This window comes from Alosa sapidissima, chromosome 1 (assembly GCF_018492685.1).
Source record: "Alosa sapidissima isolate fAloSap1 chromosome 1, fAloSap1.pri, whole genome shotgun sequence".
Lineage (NCBI taxonomy): Eukaryota > Metazoa > Chordata > Actinopteri > Clupeiformes > Clupeidae > Alosa > Alosa sapidissima.
The window spans coordinates 16,102,948-16,125,698 of NC_055957.1; the positions used below are offsets into that span (position 1 = coordinate 16,102,948).

Genomic DNA, 22,751 nt, shown 5'->3' on the forward strand with positions numbered 1-22,751 from the left:
TTGTTCTAGACTAACACACAGGTTCCCTAACAAACAATAAACCCACATTTTCCTAAAATGAAAGGTTAAAGGTCCCCTAAAGTTAAGAGCAGACCATGGAAATAGCTGGATGACTGACAACGCAGATGTAGAATGTACATGGTAGTTGTCTGTGGATATCAGTCTTTATGGTGTATTTGTGCAGCTTTTTTAAAATGACAATTCTCTTTAGAGACAAACATGGTGGACTGCTCACTATCTGATATTTCTTTTTTTTCACATGCCTCTCTTGATAAACCTGGTAATGCACACACAGTAAATGTTGCTGGCACATGATTATTAGACAGATCTTATTTTAGTATGTGGTGATGCGTCTGATCAAGAGGGTAAATAAAATAGGTAAATTCACCAAAAGAGCTGTTGCACTAGATACATATAGCATAAAGTATGTCATTCTGTCTGCTTGCTGTTGCGGTTTATAACCCCACACCCAGGTGCCTCTCATCTATCAGCAGGCCCAACAACCACATGAGAAACCTTTATAACCTGTCTATCTATCTATAGAACCAGACTAGCGCCATGGTTAAAGTGGAATGTTCCATTGGGCCTGTGTAGTTTGAAACAAGGTATGTGTAAAACGATGGACGTTTCACTAAAGCAACTGGAGAGCATGAGCTAATTTAAATATGAATCTGATCTGACCTGATGCATGGTAAAACATTTGCATTATTGCATTTATAATGAATGAAAACATAATGTGAAGAAGGTCAGATCAGATAAAATAGATGAAAGAAAATGTTTGCACTTTGTTCTTACAAATAGTTGCTTTATACAGGGAATGGTGCTGGTAGAGCATACTGTTTATTGGAAATTTAAGTTTGTTTAAGCCAGAATGAGGATGGATAATTGCTACAGAAATGAATGAGAAGAACATAATGAATTTGGAGCCCAAACGTTACAACTGAATTATTTGTTTTCACTGTTTTATTTGGCTACTTGAGCGGAACTTGTTCATCTGCAGCTTTGGAGAACTAAGAGAATGATAATACCAACCCACCAACATGCTTTCATTTTCAAACATGAAATTTCCTGTTCTTGCCCAAACATGCTCAGACCAAATATGTCATCCAACCAGGAGAGCAGGTTTGCAATGCTGTTGTTGATAAATGTGGTTAATCTGTTCAGTGGCAACTAAAATATTATATAATGCATAGAAAAATGCACTCTATAAAATTATAAAATCTACAAAATGATGTATGCCTTCCAGTGCAGGGATCCAGTGTCAGAGAGGAACTCAGTCTGGAATGAATCTAAAGACACCAGTTTCACCACCAACCATGAGCAGGGTATTAGCCAGGGTTTTGAAATCATCAATTACACTCACTGGATCACATACAGGAGGCTTATTTCTATTGATTGGTGTTTCAACTAAAAAAAAAACTGAAAAACACAAATTTTGAAAAATTCTAATGAGTCACAAATTCTGCTCTCTGTATGGCTCTCCTCTATGTATTCCACCTCTCTGTCCATTTGCTCTCTGTCATTCTCCATTCTTTCCCGTTGGCTGCTTCCCTCTTTACCCATATCTTTGTCATGGGGCTTACGTAAATTGGATTTCTTTGCCAGAAAGGCATCTTGTTCATGTATTTTGTTTTAATCATTTGCATGTCAGCCCTGCTGTGCAGCTTGTTTTCTAAGGGATAGGCAGTGTGAAATTAGTTATTACCAATTAATTGATAGTTTAGGTTATGGCAAGGTATGCAGAGCTATTATATGAATGTGCCTTGCTGAATGAATCGAGGCCATGTCAGGAGAACATTATTATTATTATTATTATTATTATTATTACATTGACACACAGGAGACACATCTGAACTGAATTAAGAATTTACCACAGAGACTTTTTAAACTGCTGATTTTTTATTTTTCAGTGTTTCTTGAGATTAGGGACAAAACAGGTTTAAATTTTGGGTTTAAATGAATGGCTGACTTGACCAGCATGGTTTAAGTAATGAAAATCAAAACATATCAAGCTGTATACTTTCCCAGTAGAGAGGCAATGGAGATAACTTGTAGGATAATAATTCACACGTCAACTGCACAGTTATGCATGCACATACAATATTTATTTATGCTATGCCTCATATTATTATGATTATTAAAAAATAAAAAAATGAGCACAATATAAATACATTTTGAAAACAATCACACATGTTTTGAAGAAGAAGGAATGTTTGGCAAAATGCAATGGCAGACACCAAGAATGTCACAGAACAAGTTTCACCTGTTCTGTGTTATGTGATAAATATTTTGACTTACAGCACAAACTGTACAGTCTTAAAGGGATACATACAAGGCAGTAGTCTCAAGTAGGTATCTCTCAGAACGGTGAGTTTTTCGGTTATTATCTTTTGTAAACAAGCAATGTATCTATAATGTATCCACATTAGCAATACATTACCAATACTGGGTCAGCATTTATTGTAATCTGTGAAATTCTATGTCGCTAACTCGCTAATCACAGGGTGGAATGGTAGAGATTTAATTGAAATGTACACAAGACACACAAAAAGGAAATCTGAGACAATATTGAAATGCTGGCATGTAAACAGTGAATACTATATATCAAATTAACATTTCCACATAATGCAAAGAAAAACAAAAAAGTAGAAACTACCTAGACTCTTCCGTGTTGGCAGCCATCTTTTTAACCTCTGAGTAAAGAATGTCTTCACACTGTGCCTCCTACAACAGAAAATGCAACATTGAGGCTTTGTCTTTATTATTCAGTGATCACAAGGTCCAAACAACAATAATTTATTTTCAACTGAAAATGTTAATTTACATTTTTATAAACGTACAGTGTATAAATGTACAGTGTAATGTTTACAACAAATGCACAGTTTACCACATTATGTCCCTTGACTCATACTGTAGGGTTAGATTTATTAATTAATTGGGTATTAGATCTGATTCTGATTAGTTTGTTGAAAATCTGCTATTTAGCTTTGATCTTAGATCTACAAGTGCTCCAGAGTTCTCGTTACCGGCTAAGAGCGTCTTAACTCATTGAGTGCCATTACGTTTTTCCTTCCCATGCGTTGAGTGGCAAAAACGTAATATTAGCCAACGTTTTTAGCTTTTTTTCAAATTACGAAACTAGACACTCTAACACACCTTATATGTGATTTTGGGAACTCTGTGATGAATGGAAATGAAATATATGACGATCGAAAACTCATGAAAACGCACAATCTGGACATTTTATCATAACTCGATTGCCGCTTTGGGTCAAATCAGTGACGCTTGCACGTCAGCTCAAAACCAGGCCATTTTCGTGGGTCTATCACTAGGTGGCAGTCTCGCCAGCTCTCGCTGATCACTTCCCGGAAAGTTTACAGGCAACACTTCATATTTCATGAAAGACGTTATATATCTCCATTTCTAGAAAAAACAGTGATTTTGATGAAAACTAGCCACTGTTTAGCTTGGGATTTCTCAGGAACAGAGGCGTGTAGAAATACACGGTTTGCACCCACTGAGAGCTTAACGTCTCACCTTTTAAACGAGCCATTGTATGTGTTCATAGCTATAACACAGAATATGCTGTCAACCATCAACAATGGTCTAGATTGCTGGCACTCTAGGACAAAGCTTCAGAAAACCATACCTGTCAACATTTAGCTTTCCAAAAACGGGAGGTTTTTTTTTTTTTTTTTGGAGGGGTGGGTGGGGGTCAGTGTTTATACCGGATCTGTGTTTGCATATTTAATACGTTTCAGCCTACTTCCAAAACTCCAAAGCTGCTTGCTGTCAGATTTGGTTCCGAGGGCACAAGTCAGTGTATCAACAACACTCAATAACAGTTTGTGATGTGTTAATCAATTAAATTCCCAACAATTTCACAACAGCTAGTTCTGGAGTAGGCCATTCAACTAGCCCGCTTGCCTACGACGAGACAAAGGCTGCGCAGTCGGCACCCGCTTCCTTATTTGGGTTTTGGGTTGCCAGGTTTTAGCCTATGACAAAACGGTTGAAATTGAAACTAAGTGATCGTGTATGTGTAGGGTGTATTTCATACACAATCTGGCAACCTGAATGGATCAATGATTTTAAAATGAAGTTTGGCCATGCAAATTACGGGAGTTTTCCGGGAGAAATAACAAAACAGGAGGGTGCTGGGAGATGACCTTGAAATACGGGAGAAACCCGGGAAAAACGGGAGTGTTGACAGGTATGCCGAAAACAGCTTGGCATTCAATGAGTTCACATCAATACGAAAATAGAAACACTTTGACATCTGCATCTGAAAATAGAAACACTTTGACATCTGCATGTAAGCATCCCAAGTAGGTTATATACCACACACAGACATAAATAGGCTAATTGTAATTATTTAAGATTAAATTGTTGCACCATGCAATAATTTTTCGCTGTGTCACTGCAGAACATGTTAAAGATAAGAAAGAAGTCGAGTAAGAAAGTAAGGAAATGTGTAGGCTTATATTTTGATGCAGTAGGCCTGCAGACTAAACCACATGTTCCTTTCTCTGCTTTTACCTCATAGGCCTAATAAAATATATCCCTCACTTAGCAAAGATAATGGCAAACTATTCTGGCAACATCTCGTTTTTCATAACTTGATTGCATTTTTGTCCGCTTTTCATTACATTATTATGACCATTAAATGTAGGCTATAGGCTTACTATTTTGCAGGCTAAAATCTGATTCATCACAGGCAAACACAATAAAGAATGGGAACGTAAATTGGATTATGTATTATAAATTGTAATTCCTCTGTATGTCCTGTTGGTGACCTCAGTGAGAAGTACTGTTAAGACGCTCTTAGCCGGTAACGAGAACTCTGGAGCACTCGTAGATCTACGAGTGTTTTCACGACACTAAGCTACGATGGTTTTGGGAAACAGTCGGCAAATCTTAAGACGTTCGTAAGAGGGACTTTACGACGCTCTAAGGCTTAAGATGCTTTCAGGGAACTGGGCCCAGATAAGTTTCACTCTTGTCTCACCTTGTCTTGTTATCTGGCAATCCTTCTGGTAATAATGTGCTTTCAACATATCCCTGTACCTAATCAGGTTAATAAGCGCCCTAATGTTGAAAAGCAGAATTTAACATCAGTCCAGCAGTCTGAGTCTAACCTAGATAATCGGATTAGACCATTAGGCCTACCATCTCGCCCACTAGCACCATGCTTAAAAGTGACTTTCCGGTAATTTTACTATTTAAAACTGGTCTCTTCTCAAGTTAGAAAGTGTAATAAGACTAATAAAAATAAAACGTGGTGAATCAACGTAGGCTGATTTGAAATGGAACAATACTCTCATTCCGTTTTAATAATCTGCTGCAGCTCAAACTTGTTGCTGGAAGTTACAGCCTACAGGGACTATTGTCAGGTGCTGTGTGATATCATTGTGCTGATTATTACTAGTTTTAAATTGGAAAATCTCAAAAACTGAGCTTTTGATGTTTCCAGCTAACAGCTACTCCCCAACAGATTAACATCAGCTTGATTTATCTTGACTGACCCCAACTAGATCGGCATGTAATCTGGGTGTCGTTAATGACCGACTTAACTTCTCTGAGAATGTCCTCAGTTGCAAAATCAAGTCGGTTTATCCTTTACAACATTAGGAAGATCAAACCTTATCTGACACAAGATTCCACACAACTTCTTGTACAGGCCATGGTTATCTCCAAGCTGGACTATTGTAATTCACTGTTAGCTGGCCTACCTGCTTGTGTAGTAAGATCGTTACAACTGATTCAGAATGCTGCAGCACGCCTGGTCTTCAAAGAGGCCAAAGAGGACACATGCAACTCCTCTCTAGTTACTTTCCACTGGCTCCCTATAGTGGTCAGAATTATATGTAAATCTATCGCTTTGACCTATAGTACATTGACTGAATCTGCTCTCTGCTTAATTCAATGATCAAGATATATATCCTCAACTGCCCACTGCTGTCTTCTGATGAGCGTATGTTGTGTCGACCAGCCATAAAACGCTACAATAGGTCAAATTAATGAGTCTTTTCCTCAGTGGTTCCTTGTTGGTGGAATGAGTTGCCCAGTGCTCTCTGTTCCTGTGATGTTAAATGTAACTTTGTATTGTTGTTATTTGTATGTCGCTTTGGACAAAAGCGTCTGCTATAAATACCATAACCATTGCCCGATGTCCGATTTAATCACATTTTTATCACAAAATAGATTTTTTTCTGCTAAAAGCTGATTTGATACAATTAAATAGGCTATAATAAAGAATGGGAATGTAACATTGCTAAATCTCAGTCAGAACCTCCTGTTAAGAAGCTCTTGTGCAGACCCGGCGGCAGACACAAATTCACAGACGGGCATTACACCTTTCCAGGGGGGGCACGGGAACTTGAATGTCTAGATCTTGCGTTTTCATGAGTTTTCGATCGTCATATATTTCATTTCCATTCATTACAGAGTTCCCAAAATCACATATAAGGTGTTTTAGAGTGTCTAGTTTCGTAATTAAAAAAAAAAAGAAGCTAAAAACGTAATATTACGTTTTTGGCACTCAACGCATGGGAAGGAAAAACGTAGCTAATACTACGTTTTTGGCATTAAATGAGTTAAGAGAGGGGATATGTGTGTTAGAACCCAGATGTGTGTGGAAAAAGTAGACGTGCTGTTGAGACTGGGGCAAGTCATATTCAAAATAATGCAAAAATAAATCCACAGATAAAGCCAATATCCTCGTTCGTTTCCGAACCACTTTCAGATAGTTGACTGATAACTTTTCGTCTGAGAACTTTTTGTCTGACTCCCCCTTTTCTGACAGCGATTTTCTGACAACTCTGATAACTTTTTAACTGAGACCTTTTAGTCTGACTCCTTTTCATCTGATGTCTGAAACCTGACTCTGATAACTTTTTTTATCTGAGACCTTCTAGTCTGACTCCTCTTTTCCTGAGACCTGACTCCTTTTTATCTGATGTCTGAAACCTGACTCTGATAACTTTTTAACTGAGACCTGACTCATCTGATGTCTGAGACATGACCATAAAATTGACAGCGGTTTTCCTGAGACCTGATGCCTTTTCATCTGATTTCTGACACCTGAGTCAGACAGCTGAGGATGTCCTAAAATGTACACCGTACTGCGCCACTAAAACCTCCTCTCCATTTATGTCATAGCTGGGCTTACCTAATGTTCCTGATTGATTAGCTATGGAATAATACAGATTTTACCAGTTTTATTTGCTACTTGCTATATTGACAAACTTATAATATTAGGGTGACCACCCGTCCCGCGTAGCGTAGCGTTTGAAGCCCAATTCATGCGTCCCGCAAATTGAGACTGTGTCATGCATAATCAATGCTTGCTCAAAAAAAAGTTGGTCGCTCTATATCCTGCAGCCGGTTGCACCAGTTGAACGTAAGTTCCATCTTAGCTTAGTTCTAACGTAAACTACGTTGAAGTTTACGAGCTACTCAAATGTATCGGGTTGCACCAAACTGAATAGTTTCAACGTAACACCAGAGATCGGTAGACGGGCTCTGGTAACACAAGTTATGACTTAAACTAGATGTACCGCAGAGCGGTACAAAATATGACCGCCGCCCAGTCCAGCACATTTTTTCCACAAAAAGAAATCACGCTGAAAGGCCTATATGATTCTAACTGTCTCACTAAATTGCATTATCCACACTCAATTCTCACTGGTATCTGCTAGACAACAAGTACCAAAACATGATTAGTTCATAGATTTCAAGTGTAAAATTCATTTTATACAACCCCACCTCCATCTTGCCTGTTTATAATTCTGAGAAATTCTTGATTGTTTGTGTTATGTTTATGTTATGTGTGTGTGTGTGTGTGTGTGTGTGTGTGTGTGTGTGTATGTGTGTGTATGTGTATGTGTGTGTGTGCGTGCGTGCTTGTGTTTGTGCCTGTGACATTACTGTGAATGTATGTGTGTGTATCTGTTTGTGCACATGTGTGCACATGAAATGGGTTAACATGACCCCTGGAGGCAAACATACGGAAAAAAATGGTCATCCTAGGCCCTACAGTTCTCAAGATATTCACAGAGAACTGTGTCTGCCCTACCCTCCTTTCGGGGGGTCCAGTCCAGCGGGGGGGCTACAGATCAAAACGAAAAATGACGGTTCCATGCTATCCATGTGGGGGTACATGCCCACCAAGTTTCGTGTACCCCGGTCTTTCAGTGTCCCGGGAATCCTTGTTGGTGTACGTCACTAAATGTACACATAAATTATTTTATTGTAAGGCCCCCCATGAACGAAAGTACACAAAACTTGGCATGCATTCGGAGGGTGTCATAATGATCCTACACTTTTAATTTCGTGCAGTTTTGACCTTGTCAGCCAGAGATATTGTGATGAAAACACCAAATCTTTTGCTTTTTCATTTTTAACTAGGTGGCGCTATACATGAAATAAGTGGTAATGGAATGGGTTGACATGCCCCCTTAAGACCAACATACATAAAAAAGATGGACCTCCTAGGCCCTACGGTTCTCGAGATATTCACAGAAAACTGTCTCCGGCCACCTACAGGCCAGTTGGTGTATAGTAACATAAATTAATTTATTGTGTGGCCCCCCATGAACGGAATTCCACAAAACTTGGCGTGCATACAGAGGGTGTCATAATGATCATACACTTCCAATTTCGTGCAGTTTTGACTATGTTAGGTCACAGATACCTTCAATTACAACACCTCATTTTTACTTTTTTGTGTTTAACTAGGTGGCGCTATACATGAAATGAGTGGTTATGGAATGGGTTGACATGGCCCCTTGAGATCAACATGCAAAAAAAAAATGGTCCTCCTAAACCCCATGGTTTTCGAGATATTCACAGAAAACTGTGTCTGCCCTACCCTCCTTTCGGGGGTCCAGTCAAGCAGGGGGGTTACAGATCAAAACGAAAAACGATGGTTCCATGCTATCCATGTGGGGTTACATGCCCACCAAGTTTCGTGTACCCCGGTCTTTCAGTGTCCTGGGACTCATTGACGGAAATTTGGGCATGCGAAAAAGGAAAAATAAATAAATAAATAAATAAATAAAATCTGACTAAACCTATATGACCGCCGCTTCGCTGCGCGGCGGTCATAATTACACCCCCCTCTCCCTAGGTGTAAGGTCCGTCGTAGGTGAATTGTTAACATGGTTTTCTCATTTAAATTGTGGGGATGTTAAATTTAACAAAGTATAAGTCGAGAAGAGTTACATACGCGATCGATTCCACACATTTAATTTAGCTACTTGAGCAGTGCTTGAATGATGTTTGTATTCACTGGAAATCATATGGACCTAGCAGTAGCCTACAAATAGGCTACCAAACATCTACCTATTATTAGGCCTACCACACAAAGCATACATTTCATTGCTGTGGATTGATATGTTATCAGAGATTTCATTAGCCATTGGCCTACTTGAAAGAGTGTTAACGTTACCGTTACCTTTACTAACGTTAACGTTATCCACTGCGGTAGCCTACGTTAGGCCAAGTGGAAATATTCCCAAAGCACATAATACAATAAAATAAAGTCTGTTATTTACAAATACAGTGTTATTTTATTCCATACAACAAAGTAATTGCGGAGAAAGTCAAACCTAGATGTGGCTTTATCATACAACATTAGTGAACGTTAGGCTACCCAGAACACTGAACAGTTTTTTCCCCCTGCGCCTGCCTTTACTAACATGCATGTCCACCATCCTTCCTCCCCCTTCTCGTTCCGTGAACTCACTTCAAAAACCTTCTGAGGGTAAGGGCCCTATCATGACAGTCGAAAGCGCATCGTCACTCGTCAAAAGCTTATTCAAATCTAGTAGGATGTCCAGTCCATACTGGGAGAGCAACAAGGTGTTCCCTGGTTTCTTAATCATATGTGGGTGTGTTTAGGGCGTAACAGCATTTTAAAACCAATGAGAATGACATCTGTCATTCCCTTTAACGGCACAAAGAGCAATGTCAAAGAATGTATCTGTATTTTGACAGTCAACGGCGCATTTGAAGGAGGCTGCTTGCAAGACCGTATGGAATAGTCATTCCACTAAACCATGCTTTACTAAAACCTAGCATAGCCTTCACGCATTTGCACTCGTCTATTATTTGAACTCATTGGCAAAGTGAAAAATAACTTCATCATGGTGTCAGTCAACGACAAGACAGTTATATGCAGTAAGTTACTTTCACTGACAATGGGTTACCATCGAAAACATAGGCTGGAAAAAGCAACACTTACCCTAATATTGCTCAAATGACTGAATAAAACAGCATTTACCCTGCAGAGGAGTTGCTTATATCTCGTGACAGTGCGTCTTCAGCTGTGCTCCATACGTGTCTCTCGCCCTAATCACTTTTAACCGTCATTGCAAATGATGGTGAATAACTACTCATCATGAGATGTACAGTATTTCGTAATATCTTTATTCTAATTATGTTTCCTATTGTAATCCATGTAATTTGTAATGTTTTGCTTGGACGTGCGCTGGTGTGCGTTCATAGATGATAGGTGCACCCGCCAATATGACTGTTGACAATGCGCTCTTAAAATAACATATAAACAACTTGCCATAGACTTCTGACCAGGTGTACAATAGCGATTTTTAGACAATGCGCTAAGCCACTCTCTAAGTTGTTAATTGCCACAACGCTTGGGTGCATTGTTTAAAAAATAAACATGCAAAATAAGGAATTAAACTTTGCACCGGGTGGAAAACGAGTTTTACGCCATGCGCCAGGGTGGAAAATACAGCCCTTACTCTTCTGAGAGTACCTCCTCTGCTTTATCTTAACCACTACCTTCTTCCCTATCTGCTCCCTCCCATGACTTTGTTTGAACTGTTTGAACTGTATATTCTGTGGGAGTAGTAGGCTACTTATTCCTGCACTAACAATATCCAGAAACACTTTACTTTAGGTTTATACATAAGAGTGAACATGAGTGAACATGAGTTTATACATATGACATGACACTGCCATAACCCTAACACTAACCCTAACTTGTCAGAAAACCGTGACAAAAACCGAATGACACTTGACAGAAGCATTATGTCATAAACCTTTATGACTTGTTTATAATGTTTATGACACGTGACAGTGCCATGTCACTCTTATGTAGATACCTTCAAGTAAAGTGTAACCCAATATCCTAGTGGCACTGTACCTTTGTTGTACCTTGATTGTTGTAAGTCTCTTTGGATAAACACATCAGCTGTAAATGTATCTGTCAATATCACAAAAGTATCCCTATGCCTATACCTAAAAAGCATGTTAAAAGATAAAGGAACTCGTGTCACAATGCATAATAAATTATAGATTATCTGTGGAAAAGAACTTGATTAACACATTTTATAATAAAATGGCCTAATGGCAAAGTTCATCATATAAACCTTATATTTTTAATGCTACTTGGAAGGGTCCACAATTATCTGTCAAAACACTACAAATATAAAAACAACAACATTAATATTTCAATAGATGTATCATCTAGTATGTGCTTTGTTTGAAATATTTAGATAGTATATTCTTAAAACACATTATTGTGAAATACTGTGATAATTTATGAGATCATATCTCTTATGTCAACAACACCAAAATTCTAATACTCTGTTAATCTATGCACTGTATACTGCATATGCACTAGCTTCTATATTCAAAAACCTGTTACACATGCACTGCAACATATGATAATAGAAGGAACCACATTGCACAACAAACTGACATTGAACATAAACAATGATGCTCACTCCAAAGTGGACACACCCAGTTCACCATTTTATCTTCCCATCTAACGGCTGCCATTCCTGACAATTGTTTGGGGTTTACCCATAAGCTTTCTGCACAGGAGACCGTTTACAGGAAATCAGCTACATTAACTCCTCCTCTTAAAGTGTTTTTCCCTTCAGAGGCCAGAGGGGAATGGTGGGAGGAGACTGTTGGAATAGCATGGTGGTGCACAATGACTGTGCTTACATGGATGTAGGCATCCTGGTTTTAAGGCTTATCCCGATTTAGATTTTTTGATAATAGAAGGAACCACATTGCACAACAAACTGACATTGGACATAAACAATGATGCTCACTCCAAAGTGGACACACCCAGTTCACCATTTTATCTTCCCATCTAACGGCTGCAATTCCTGACAATTGTTTGGGGTTTACCCATAAGCTTTCTGCACAGGAGACCGTTTACAGGAAATCAGCTACATTAACTCCTCCTCTTAAAGTGTTTTTCCCTTCAGAGGCCAGAGGGGAATGGTGGGAGGAGACTGTTGGAATAGCATGGTGGTGCACAATGACTGTGCTTACATGGACGTAGGCATCCTGGTTTTAAGGCTTATCCCGATTTAGATTTTTTTACATGAACACAGAGAAATGATTAATATCCCTGTATACATCATAAATACGGGAAAAAATACAAGTATTACATGATACTACTGTACAAGGCTTATCTGGGGTTCTGAAATCAAGATATGATGTTTACATGCGCAAACACAAAAGATAGAAGATCCAGTATACTTCAAAATCCTGACCAGCATACTGAAGTGCATGTAAACGCAGTCATCGACTTTGATCCTGGTTATGAGGTTTATCCCAGTTTTGATCATATTCAGAATATGCTGTTTACATGAACACAGAGAAACTTGGTTATCCCTGTATCCACAATAAATACTATTATTTCGGTTACCAACAAATGAGTTCTATGTATGTAGCCAACCGCTGCCCGGGATGAGGTGTAACTAGATTTCTGAATCCCAGTCATAACCGGGATACTGAAGTGCATGAAACACAGTCAGTGTTAGAGGAGGAACAGGGCAAACCAAGGATAGCACAGGCAGAAATTCTGAAATAGTATACTTAAAATAGAGGTCAGATTCCCAACAAATCAACAGTAAACTACTGATAACAGTTACGCTGAATAAGAGGAACCTGTTTAGCTACTTCACTCAGTATGGCTTATAACAGTGTAAATAACACTGGTATCTTCAAGGCTAAAATGCAAAACAAGAGAGAAGCCACAGGCCAGTTTGTATGCACAACTTCCCGGTGCAGCAGTCACATGCAAACCTGATATCACAGGGGTCCACGTGTGAATGTGGCATGAGAATTGCAACATTATTCATATCTGACAGTCAGCAATGATGGAAAAGACATAACATAGCAAATCAATCATAGTCTGAGAGTATTCTTACCTTTGCCCTGAACTTTGTTGTTGTATGATTTACATCTATATACTGGGGCTCCTCTTCAGAAGGATCTATATGAGAAGTGAAAATGTTTTTGGATGCACTTACTGTCACTGTGAATTTGACAAGTATATCCATTTTTGAGCATCTCTTACTGCAGACACATGAAAAACATTTCCCTTGACTATACTCATGAACAATACTCACTCTCAGCCTCCAGTTTTCTTTTGAAGCAGAATGGTAACACAACACAGAATGATATCAGAATCAGAATGAGCAGCAATCCAATCAGTAAAGAATGGCTCCTCTTTGACCTGACGGAGTCTGTGAAAGGAGATATAAACATGAGATATAGCATTCCAGCCCAGGTAGCTACCAGCATAACTGTGTAACAGCTTTTTGGAAACGTAAATAAAGGTTTTGAGCAGATATCTCAGTTGTTAATCGCTTGTTCCAGTTTGTAAATAAAGGTGAGCTTAAACAGTTAAGGGAGTACTGAAGCGCTCTGTTCGCGTAGTGTAAAAATAGTTTTAATTAGACTGGTCTAATTGTTTCGAACATACACGCCACTATCACGTCTGTTGTAGCCAGTTCCATTGATTATAGGTGAAGTTAATTGTTGCAGCAGACGCTACGCGAACAGAACGCTTCAGTTAAGTGCCTAGCGTAGCCTCCTTGTAAGAGATCAAAGGCACCTCTGAAATCCTTATCTAATCATGTCAGGTATTTGAGGCCTAATTGAAATATTAAAGTTAATTCCTAACATACACAGCAATACAACAATGCTTTCCTTCATGAGAATATCTAATAGAGCTGTAGTTTCTCTCATTCTCACGTATAATAATCAAATAATCACTGAGCAAATATTCTTGTTGGAGAATAACATGTAATAGTACATAGTTGTACTGGCTATACTGATTTGCTTCAATGAGTTAATCTTTTTCCCACCACTTTAATTGAATTAGCCTCAGTGCTACATATGAATAGAGTAGCTGAGGGAATCATTCACAGGATGAACATTCAAGGTCTAAAAAGCAAAATGAACATGAGGTTGACTTACCTGGGGGGGCAGAACAGGTGGCAGAGATGTTGAGAAAAATTGTCTTGTTGCTAACTGGGTTTGCAGCCACACAGCTGTAGATACTGTCGTCATGGTGTTCAACCTCCAGAGGGATTCTGAGGGTCATGTTGAGATCAGGACTGCTGGTCTGGTTCAACATGTAATTTCCTCTGTACCAGGACAGGGTCACCTCTCTCCCATTCTCCACAGTGCACTCCACTGAACAGCTTGTATTTAGTTTTCTTCTGCTGTGGTAATGTTGTAGGACAGTCGCCTTGGGTTTACCTACATCACCTGTTCAGCACAAATACACAGAACATACAAAAATTATAGATAAAAGTGCCTCAATTGTTTTGACTATGGCCAAACAAGTATACGATAAAATGATAATAAAAAATCTAAAGGGAAACATACAAAATCCTTCATTAAAAAATGTAGGTTGTAACATATGAGGAAAAATATAATCAAGGGTCACTGTATCGAATAATGCAAAGATTTTGCGCTCTGATCACTTTTGAAAGTATTTCATGGATTTTTGGCTGGTGATCACAAAAACAGTATACGAATGTTTAAATAATATACTATTTTTTTTAAATATATATTATTTTGTAGATTTTGTTATTCCCGAATATATTCAATTTAGTTTTATATTTCCCACAATGCAAGCTGTTTTTGTATAACCAAGTACGCTTTGTCACAACTTTTGGGTGTACTCTATTTGAAATGTTTCAGGTAATGAAAATTTAGTGCAGAGATTTCAAATATACACAGGAGAGATGTTAAATTCCTAGTGCTATAGATGGGGGATTTCACACAGCATCGAATCAACAGCCATGTCAAAACAAAATCACTAATAAATCAACCTTAAAAAACAGAACCAACAGAACAGCATTCAAGAGAATTTCACTGGGGTTATCAAGCAGGCACATTCCTTGGGTGTTTCATTGCATTAGGCCCACGACACCTCCAGAAGGCTCAACTGTGGTGTCTGGCATCCCAGACTCATCCCCCTCTGCACTCATGATTATCTGCCAATAAATTGCAAGCACCTGTGGCGGGCATCGACAAATACCAACAAACTCTTCAGTCTATCCTTTTCGTTGCTGTGGCCGTTATGATCCAGCAACATATACAAACAAAACACAACCCCTTGATGAGGGCATCGACAAATACCAGATAATTATTTGGTCATTCTTTGACCCTCTGTTGCTGTGACCCTTTATGATCCGATCAGCAACATAACCACACAAACTACAAGTCCTTGATGCGGGCACCCAGAAATGCCAACAAATATCTACAAATTCTTTAATCATTCCTCTTCGTAGCTGTGGCCATTTATGATCCAATCAGCAACACATCAACACACCAAGCAATAACATAAATTCTTCAGTCATTCCTCTTCATTGATGTGGTCATTTATGATCCATTCAGCAACATACCCAACAAGCCCTTGATAGGGGCACCAACAACTACCACTCTAGAAACACAGTGTCAAGATCAGACAACTCAGACATGACCCCTTGTAGTCTGTGAGCACCTCAGCCACAGCCATTGTCTTGCTTTTTTAGCAGCCAACACTGAAAAAAAACCACTGTATTTACTTGATTTTATTGTGTACATTGGTGGCACATGAATGGAATGTCTAGAATTAGTCCTGTATTTCTCTTTCGGTTTACAAAAATGATCCATGCCATGGGTACCCAATTTGATCAAGTAATTCCAATGAAATTGTTTAAATTAAGTTTACATAAAATATTCATGTAATTCCAACGTCATTGTGTTATACAGTTGGACGCATGTACTGAGAGTAGGATGTACCTAGTATTGCCACATCAATGTTAAAGGAAGATAGGTATCTTAAAATGAAACATGCTGCAATTCAGAAGCATTCATTGAGGTTGAAAACATGTGCCATAGAACCACTGATACTTTGCATATGGTCAATACCTAACGCAGTCATGGTGGGAGTATGCATGGTTCATCTCAAAGTATATAATGGTCACTAAGCGTAACCCTCAAAAAAAAGACCCATGGCAACACAGTTAGCTGAGTGATTCTCTCATCATTCTTGCAAAGGCTCATAGGAACACAATGAAATATTGACACCAAGGCATACATTTGCCTTACTGGTTCAGTACTTAGATGCTATACATTGATCTTACATGATTCTGTTGGATAAATTCATTGCTGTGGCAAAATATGTCAGTTCAACGTAATAACATTGTGTTTGAAAGAAAAACATGAGCTTGTCTAATTTCATGTTTTGTGGTTTAGTAACTGTGACAAACCTTCTTTTCCTTTCTTCCCAGTATTCGCTTACCTTACGTGATTCAATTAGAAAATGGATTGCTCGATTGTAATGACTATTTGAACACAATAAGGTTGTGTTTCATTCGAAACTAGACTGTTTTATGTAATTGTAACATAATATAATTTGATAAATTGGACAGCCCTGACTTTTCCTTTTTTTCCTGTGTACGATGACAGCTCCTTTCAGTGACCATCCTCAAAAAAAAACCCCAAAATCTATCAGCTGTGGCTGACTTCTTCCATTCAAAAGTTTCCTCACTCACATCTTGAAAGGGAATATTTAGCTCGATAATACCATGCGCTCACTCTGAATAAAGCAGTCATAAAAATGCACTGTGGAACGTAGTTGCCTCCCAAAAATTCACCAGGACTTTTCAATCCCGTGCTTTGCCCATTTCTTGTATTGCTTGTATTTGCCCCGATGTCCACTTTTCTGCCCCTCCCACACAAACAAAATTCTACAGTCCCCTTCATGTGCCAGATTAATATAATTAATAGAATTAATCTCAACTCTCTTGTTCTCAAGCAAACTCTCCAGTAATTTTAAAACCTGAATATGTCTTCAGTTGTAGCGACCTTGGGTCACCCGAGTTTTACAACCTTTACAAGTCTTACAAGTAAATAGTAAAAAAGCTATACAACTCATCTGGCCCTATGTGAAAAAGTAATTGCTGCCTCCATTTTTAAGTAAACAAATAAACCAAATTTAACTAAACTGCCATTGAATCCAAACATGATTAAACAGATCTGGCAATGTGAAGTATGCTATAGGTCTCAGAATCAGTACATGATGGAGGGATTTCTAAATAAACTCAAAAACAGATAAGAAATAGTAATTGAAAACTATTGGCCTGCAAGGGTTAAAAAGTTATTGCTTAGGCACTGGGGCTCCAGCAAACCACGTAAAGAGGTATTGTCTACAAATGGAGAAAAATGGGGAAATTGTGAACCTTTCCAGGAGTGTCTGGCCCACCAAAAGAGCACATATGACTTATCTTGGAGATGACAAATGAACTCAGCAGACATCTAAAGAACTACAGGCCTCACTCTCAAAAGTCAGTGTTGACTCTACAGTAAGAAAGACACTGGGCAGAAATGACATCCATGGGACAATTGTAAGGTGCAAACTACTGGTCTCCTTACCAAAAACAGCACAAAAGCAAGACCTAAACCGTGGCAAGACCTAAAACCATCTAGTGCAGGGGTCTCCAACACCGTGCCCGCGGGTACAGGTAGCCCAAGGGACGCCTATGAGGCGCCCGCAGCGCACTTTCTAAAAATAGCCAACAAGTCACCTGCATATCACGCTCTAAAACAGTGGTCCCCAAACTACGGCCCGCAGGCCGGATACTCATTTTAGGTGCCCACCCCAAAACATGTCCACTGGTGGTTGTTTTGGCGCTGTTTCGCGTTTGCCATCGAAAACGGAATGAAATGTATAGTAGGCCTACCTTCAAACAATGTAAGAGGCCTCTGCTGACTGCATCAGTGCTCAAAGTATTCTAAAAATGTATCAATTAATTGTTAATAACTAACTAACTTCTATTCAAGTCATAATTCTGGAACTTTCTGGTATAATTATTTATATTTTTTATTCACTCGTTCAAATGTTCATACAGAGTTCACAAAGTTCTCATCAGGTGAGTGAAAGTTAGAATGGTGGTCATTTCAGATGTTTCTGCCACCACTTCATAAAACTCATAGTTTGAGAACTTTAAATTATTTGTAGGATATTGCTTGTTCACAACTTGAGCTGTGTATGCAAAGTTCAGAGTTCAAAATATACTTTTGGGACTCCCTGCTTATAGTTTTGAGAATGCTATTATTAGTATTATTGGGGGCCAAGCAGCGAAGCTGCGAAGGCACCCATTGAGTTACTAGCTTTTCCTATTATTACACTTCTGCCATTGGAGTCTATGGCAGCCCATAGAACGCCTGGCTAAAAAGTGCCGATTTGGCAGAAAGTTTCGGGACACTCCACTGACCACTCACACTCATTTATGGACCTCTAAACCCAGCCATCTAGCGCCACCAACAGGTCAAAATCTGGCCGAAAATTGAACCGCTGGGTCTAAAGTTATGAAATTTGGCACATTGATTCAACACTGTCCCATCATCACTCTCACCAATTTCCAGAACTCTATGCCCAACACTCTAGCGCCACCAATGGGTCGAACCTGGATTGCATTCACGCATGTGACCATTGAACGGTGCGTCCGATTTTCACATATCAGGCACCGTTGGAATCCCTGGGCCGACCTAAGTTCAATGACCCCTATTACGCCACTTTCCGCCATATTGGACCTCCGCCATATTGGATTTAGTCCAAACTTTACGAAAAGTTTCAGCGGTCAGAAATTTCATCCGATTTTCACGGAACTTGGCGGAGCCACACAAAAGATACTTGTCAGATTTTCAATTTCATTTTTGTTTGCCCGTGACAGCCAATCAAATACGGTGACGAAGCCGCCAAACAGGAAGTGGACTAACATCTCCGTGACGCTTTGAGTTAACATAACAAAACTCGATACCATTAGTTAGGACACTGTCCCAATCACTCACAGCAATTTTTATGCATATATATTGAACGCTCTGGCGCCACCACCAGTTCAATGCTGGACATGCGTTCATGCGCGTTGGTGGAGATGATCTTCTGACCGAGCCACACAAACGATACTTGTCAATTTTTTTAATTTCAAGTTTATTTGCCCGTGATAGCCAATCACACATGGCTATGATGCCACCTAACAGGAAGTGGGCTAACATCTCAGCTACGCTTTAATGTATGAAGTCCAAACTTGGTACAGGGACTTGGTATCTGATTGTGAGGACGCACTAGGAAATTGGCATCATTTGGCCTCTATAGGGGGCGCTGCAATACAGGAAGTGAGCATGTATCTCAGCAACGCTTTGATGTACAAAGTCCAAACTTGGTATAAGGACCTGTTACCATATTGTGATGACGCACTAGGAAATTGGCATCATTTGGCCTCTATATCTCAGCAACACTTTGATGTATGAAGTCCAGACTTGGTACAGGGACTTGGTATCTGATTGTGATGACTCAATAGGAAATTGGCATCATTTGGCCTCTTTAGGGGGCACTAAAGTCCAAATTTAATACAGAGACAAAGTAGCTGATTGTGAGGACATGCAAGGAAAGTGGTCTCATTTGGCCTCTAGGGGTGCTGTAATACACAAATTGAGCTCACATCTCAGCAACTCTTTGGTGTATGAAGTCCAGGGACATGGTAGCTGATTGTGAGACCGCACAAGGACATTGGTGTAATTTTTGCCTCTAGGGGCACTATAACAAAGTAAATGAGCTTATTTCTCAGCCGTTCTTTATCCAATTGCAATCAAACTTGCTGTTAGTGCTTGCTCATGCAATGGCAACACCATTCCTGCTATAGCGCACTGCTTGGCCCCCACATTGCTGCTTGCAGCTATATTTTCATTTGAGCTACATTTTACACTGATATGGCATGATGACAATATAAACACAGATAACAATGGTATTAAATTGCAATAGCCTATAGATTAAATGTAATGGAATATTCAACTAAGGTAGACTGCCTTTGTTCACAGCGCTAAGCTATTTATGGTTACTGATATACTCCGAGTCTCTGGCCCTCTCTTAGAGCCAGGCATAGTGAGCTGGCCCTCGGAAGAAAACATTTGGGGACCACTGCTCTAAAACATCCTCCATTGTGAAATTTTTAATAGATATTTAATTGTAGGCCATACATCTGTAGCATTAACTTGATATTGGCGATGATACCTTACAAATTGTAGCTGGGTTAAATTTTAGTCTTTGGCTCCGAATCCCTTCCCCATTCATTCGTGTTCGTCCCATACGGTTCGTGCATGATTGTTCAAGGACTGAAAAACAAATGCTTTAGCTCACGGGCCCTTTCACCTCCGTAGCCTACTGGCGTTAGCCTAGAAACCTAGACGCACCCTAGCGGCAGCAAATTACATGTTAATGTGGGTCTGGCTCGTCAGGCTATACTGGTGTAGCAATAGTGCTGAATATCTTGTGGCATGCATGCAATGCAATAGCACTGTGCATTACCTGGCGAAAAACAACACCTTTTTGTCAGATCATGAAGAGATTTCAGATGTGCAATAACTATAAAAGGTGTCTTCACAAGTTAGGGTGGTGTTGGTGATTGCTATTGAAATGCTACAACTGAATTGTTTACTGGAATCATAACTTAAACAGGTTTTTTGGTTTAAAAAAATTTGATTAGATTCCCCATGGAAACTTTGAAATGAACAAAAATGTTGGTAGTGTTGCATATTGATATTGAAGGATTGAAGAATCAGTTGCTTAATATATCAAGGCTTATAGGCCTACATAATATTGATAATTTAAATTAAAAAATCACATAGGCCTATTATTTAGGAGGATTACCCTAGCAAAAAAGGGGTGAGGGTCTATTTGTTTCAAATGAGTAGTAATTGCTGCCTCCATTTTTAAGTAAACAAATAAACCAAATTTAACTAAACTACTATTGAATCCAAACATGATTTAAACAGATCATGTTGTTAGAAGCATGAACAGAACATGTTGTTACAGTTAGAAGCCTAACTGTAGCCTACTCTTGATGTAAATTGTTAAAGTTAATCTTGAGCTCCACACATCCATTGTGCAAAATGAGGTCAACCTGCGAGCAAATAATGAAAACAAGTGCTATTAGCCTACTAATAACTGAAATGCATAATATTGATTAATATTGCTTTAACATTTAGGTTTCCATCTCCCTAATGCCCCTGTCCCTATAATGATTTAGATAGGTCTACCTACCATAAACGAAAATATAGAATGTCTCATGTGATTCCTGTAGGCCTATCTGTCGTATTAGAAGTTGATATACACCAGAATCCGTGAAGGTAATATCCTTGATGGTAAGAGATCCAGTCTGTCTGTCCAGGTGCAATCTTTTTCCAAACAATTCAGTAGGGGTTATTTCCACTTCGTCCTTATACAGCTGGGCCATAGCAAACGATGATTCTTTATCAAAAGTAGTGAAACTCCACAGTATCATAATGTTCGAACGTCTGTCAATACCAGTTGGGAGAGTACAATTTTCTCCTCTCCTCACTGTGATGTTTTGCATGGTGTCTTTAGTATCTGCTGGGATTAAAAAAATAACATTGTTTACAGCCTTCTTAAAAATGTAGGCTATTAAATACAATAAATTGCGCAGGCTGGTTTTAAATTAGCTTGCGGTTTTATTGGGAATTAGGCTATAGGCTACCAACAAAGAGTTCTCTCGTCAAAAGTCTTGGGAAGTTATTGTAGGCTACTTACCACAAAGGACGTAAAAAAAATGATTGAGCCACCACAATCCAGTCAGAAAGTTCGTAATGATCAAAAATGGGCCCATCGGTCAAGGAATTAAACAGTAGACTAGCCTAGGCTAGCGGAGTGGTTATCGATAGATGGAAATTCGCTCTCGGGCTGTCACATTTGAGTCTGATTAGGCCTACAGTAATCTTTAAAATGGCATGACATCGCAACGTATGGAGAAGCCCCCAGCGGAGTAGCCTACTTATTCGGCGCATAGGCCACCGGGGGCGCTAAAGTGATGGAGGAAATGATGCACTCAATAGGCTTGTTCGACTTGATGCAGGTATGACTTGATGTGATGCATGTTGGGTTGAACACAATGCATACTGGAATGGACGCAATGCTTACTGGTTAGAAACATAGACAGTAAAAGAAATGGACGAACAGACTCCGTCGTTTTCAATGGGAATTAAGGCACTGAAGGTTTTTTCAGTTGGCTTCCCATCATACTGCGCAGACTCGCACTTAACTTTGTGATGTTTGCCATCAAACTGAATCTTGTAACTTGTCTGATAGATGGTTCACACAGAAATTCTTCTCACACTTCCTTCGCTTTCAAAGTCATCAAAGTTAAACATTTATTTATGTATTATTATTAATATCATCCTCACAAGTGATATAAAGTCGTATTCATGTTGAAACTACCAGACATGATCATCTTCAAACACAGTCATAGTAAAACAAAACAAAAAAGTTATAGCGTAATCTTCTTTCTACTTTTCTGACCTACTGTCAATCCATTGAAAGCCTCTGAAATGATTAACGTTTGTGCAGTTTTTTATTAGGTTTACTTGCCTCTATAATGCTTTACCTTAACATACAATGGTATTGT

General features: G+C 39.1%; 1 protein-coding gene across 5 annotated transcripts; it reads right to left on the reverse strand.

Annotated features, from left to right (window-relative positions):
- Positions 1-1,878: 1,878 nt before the first annotated feature.
- On the reverse strand, positions 1,879-22,112 carry LOC121707381 (SLAM family member 5-like). Of its 5 annotated transcripts, none has more exons than XR_006031320.1 (7): positions 21,881-22,112; positions 21,374-21,703; positions 14,254-14,547; positions 13,401-13,517; positions 13,200-13,264; positions 11,171-11,265; positions 1,879-2,724 (listed from the first exon to the last, which is right to left on the reverse strand). XR_006031320.1 is itself a non-coding variant. In XM_042089922.1 (7 exons), exons 2-7 carry the CDS (start codon positions 21,954-21,956, stop codon positions 2,653-2,655), a joined length of 951 nt encoding a protein of 316 aa, XP_041945856.1. In that variant the 5' UTR covers positions 21,957-21,968; positions 22,000-22,109; the 3' UTR covers positions 1,879-2,652. The 5 variants fall into 5 exon arrangements, 4 of the variants coding, with proteins under 4 accessions (XP_041945856.1, XP_041945843.1, XP_041945847.1 ...); XM_042089922.1 differs by lacking the exon at positions 11,171-11,265 and having other exon boundaries at positions 21,374-21,700; positions 21,881-21,968; positions 22,000-22,109; XM_042089909.1 differs by lacking the exon at positions 11,171-11,265 and having other exon boundaries at positions 21,881-21,967; positions 21,999-22,109.
- Between the last annotated feature and the right edge of the window lie 639 nt (positions 22,113-22,751).

Excerpts from the sequence above, each read along its gene's own strand:
- LOC121707381 (XM_042089900.1), bottom strand. The coding sequence starts at position 21,956 with ATGGGCCCATTTTTGATCATTACGAACTTTCTGACTGGATTGTGGTGG. Across the intron at positions 21,704-21,880 it reads TTTTTTTTACGTCCTTTGTG|CAGATACTAAAGACACCATG; the intron begins GTAAGTAGCCTA and ends TTTTAATCCCAG. Across the intron at positions 13,518-14,253 it reads CACCTGTTCTGCCCCCCCAG|ACTCCGTCAGGTCAAAGAGG; the intron begins GTAAGTCAACCT and ends CTCCTTTCACAG.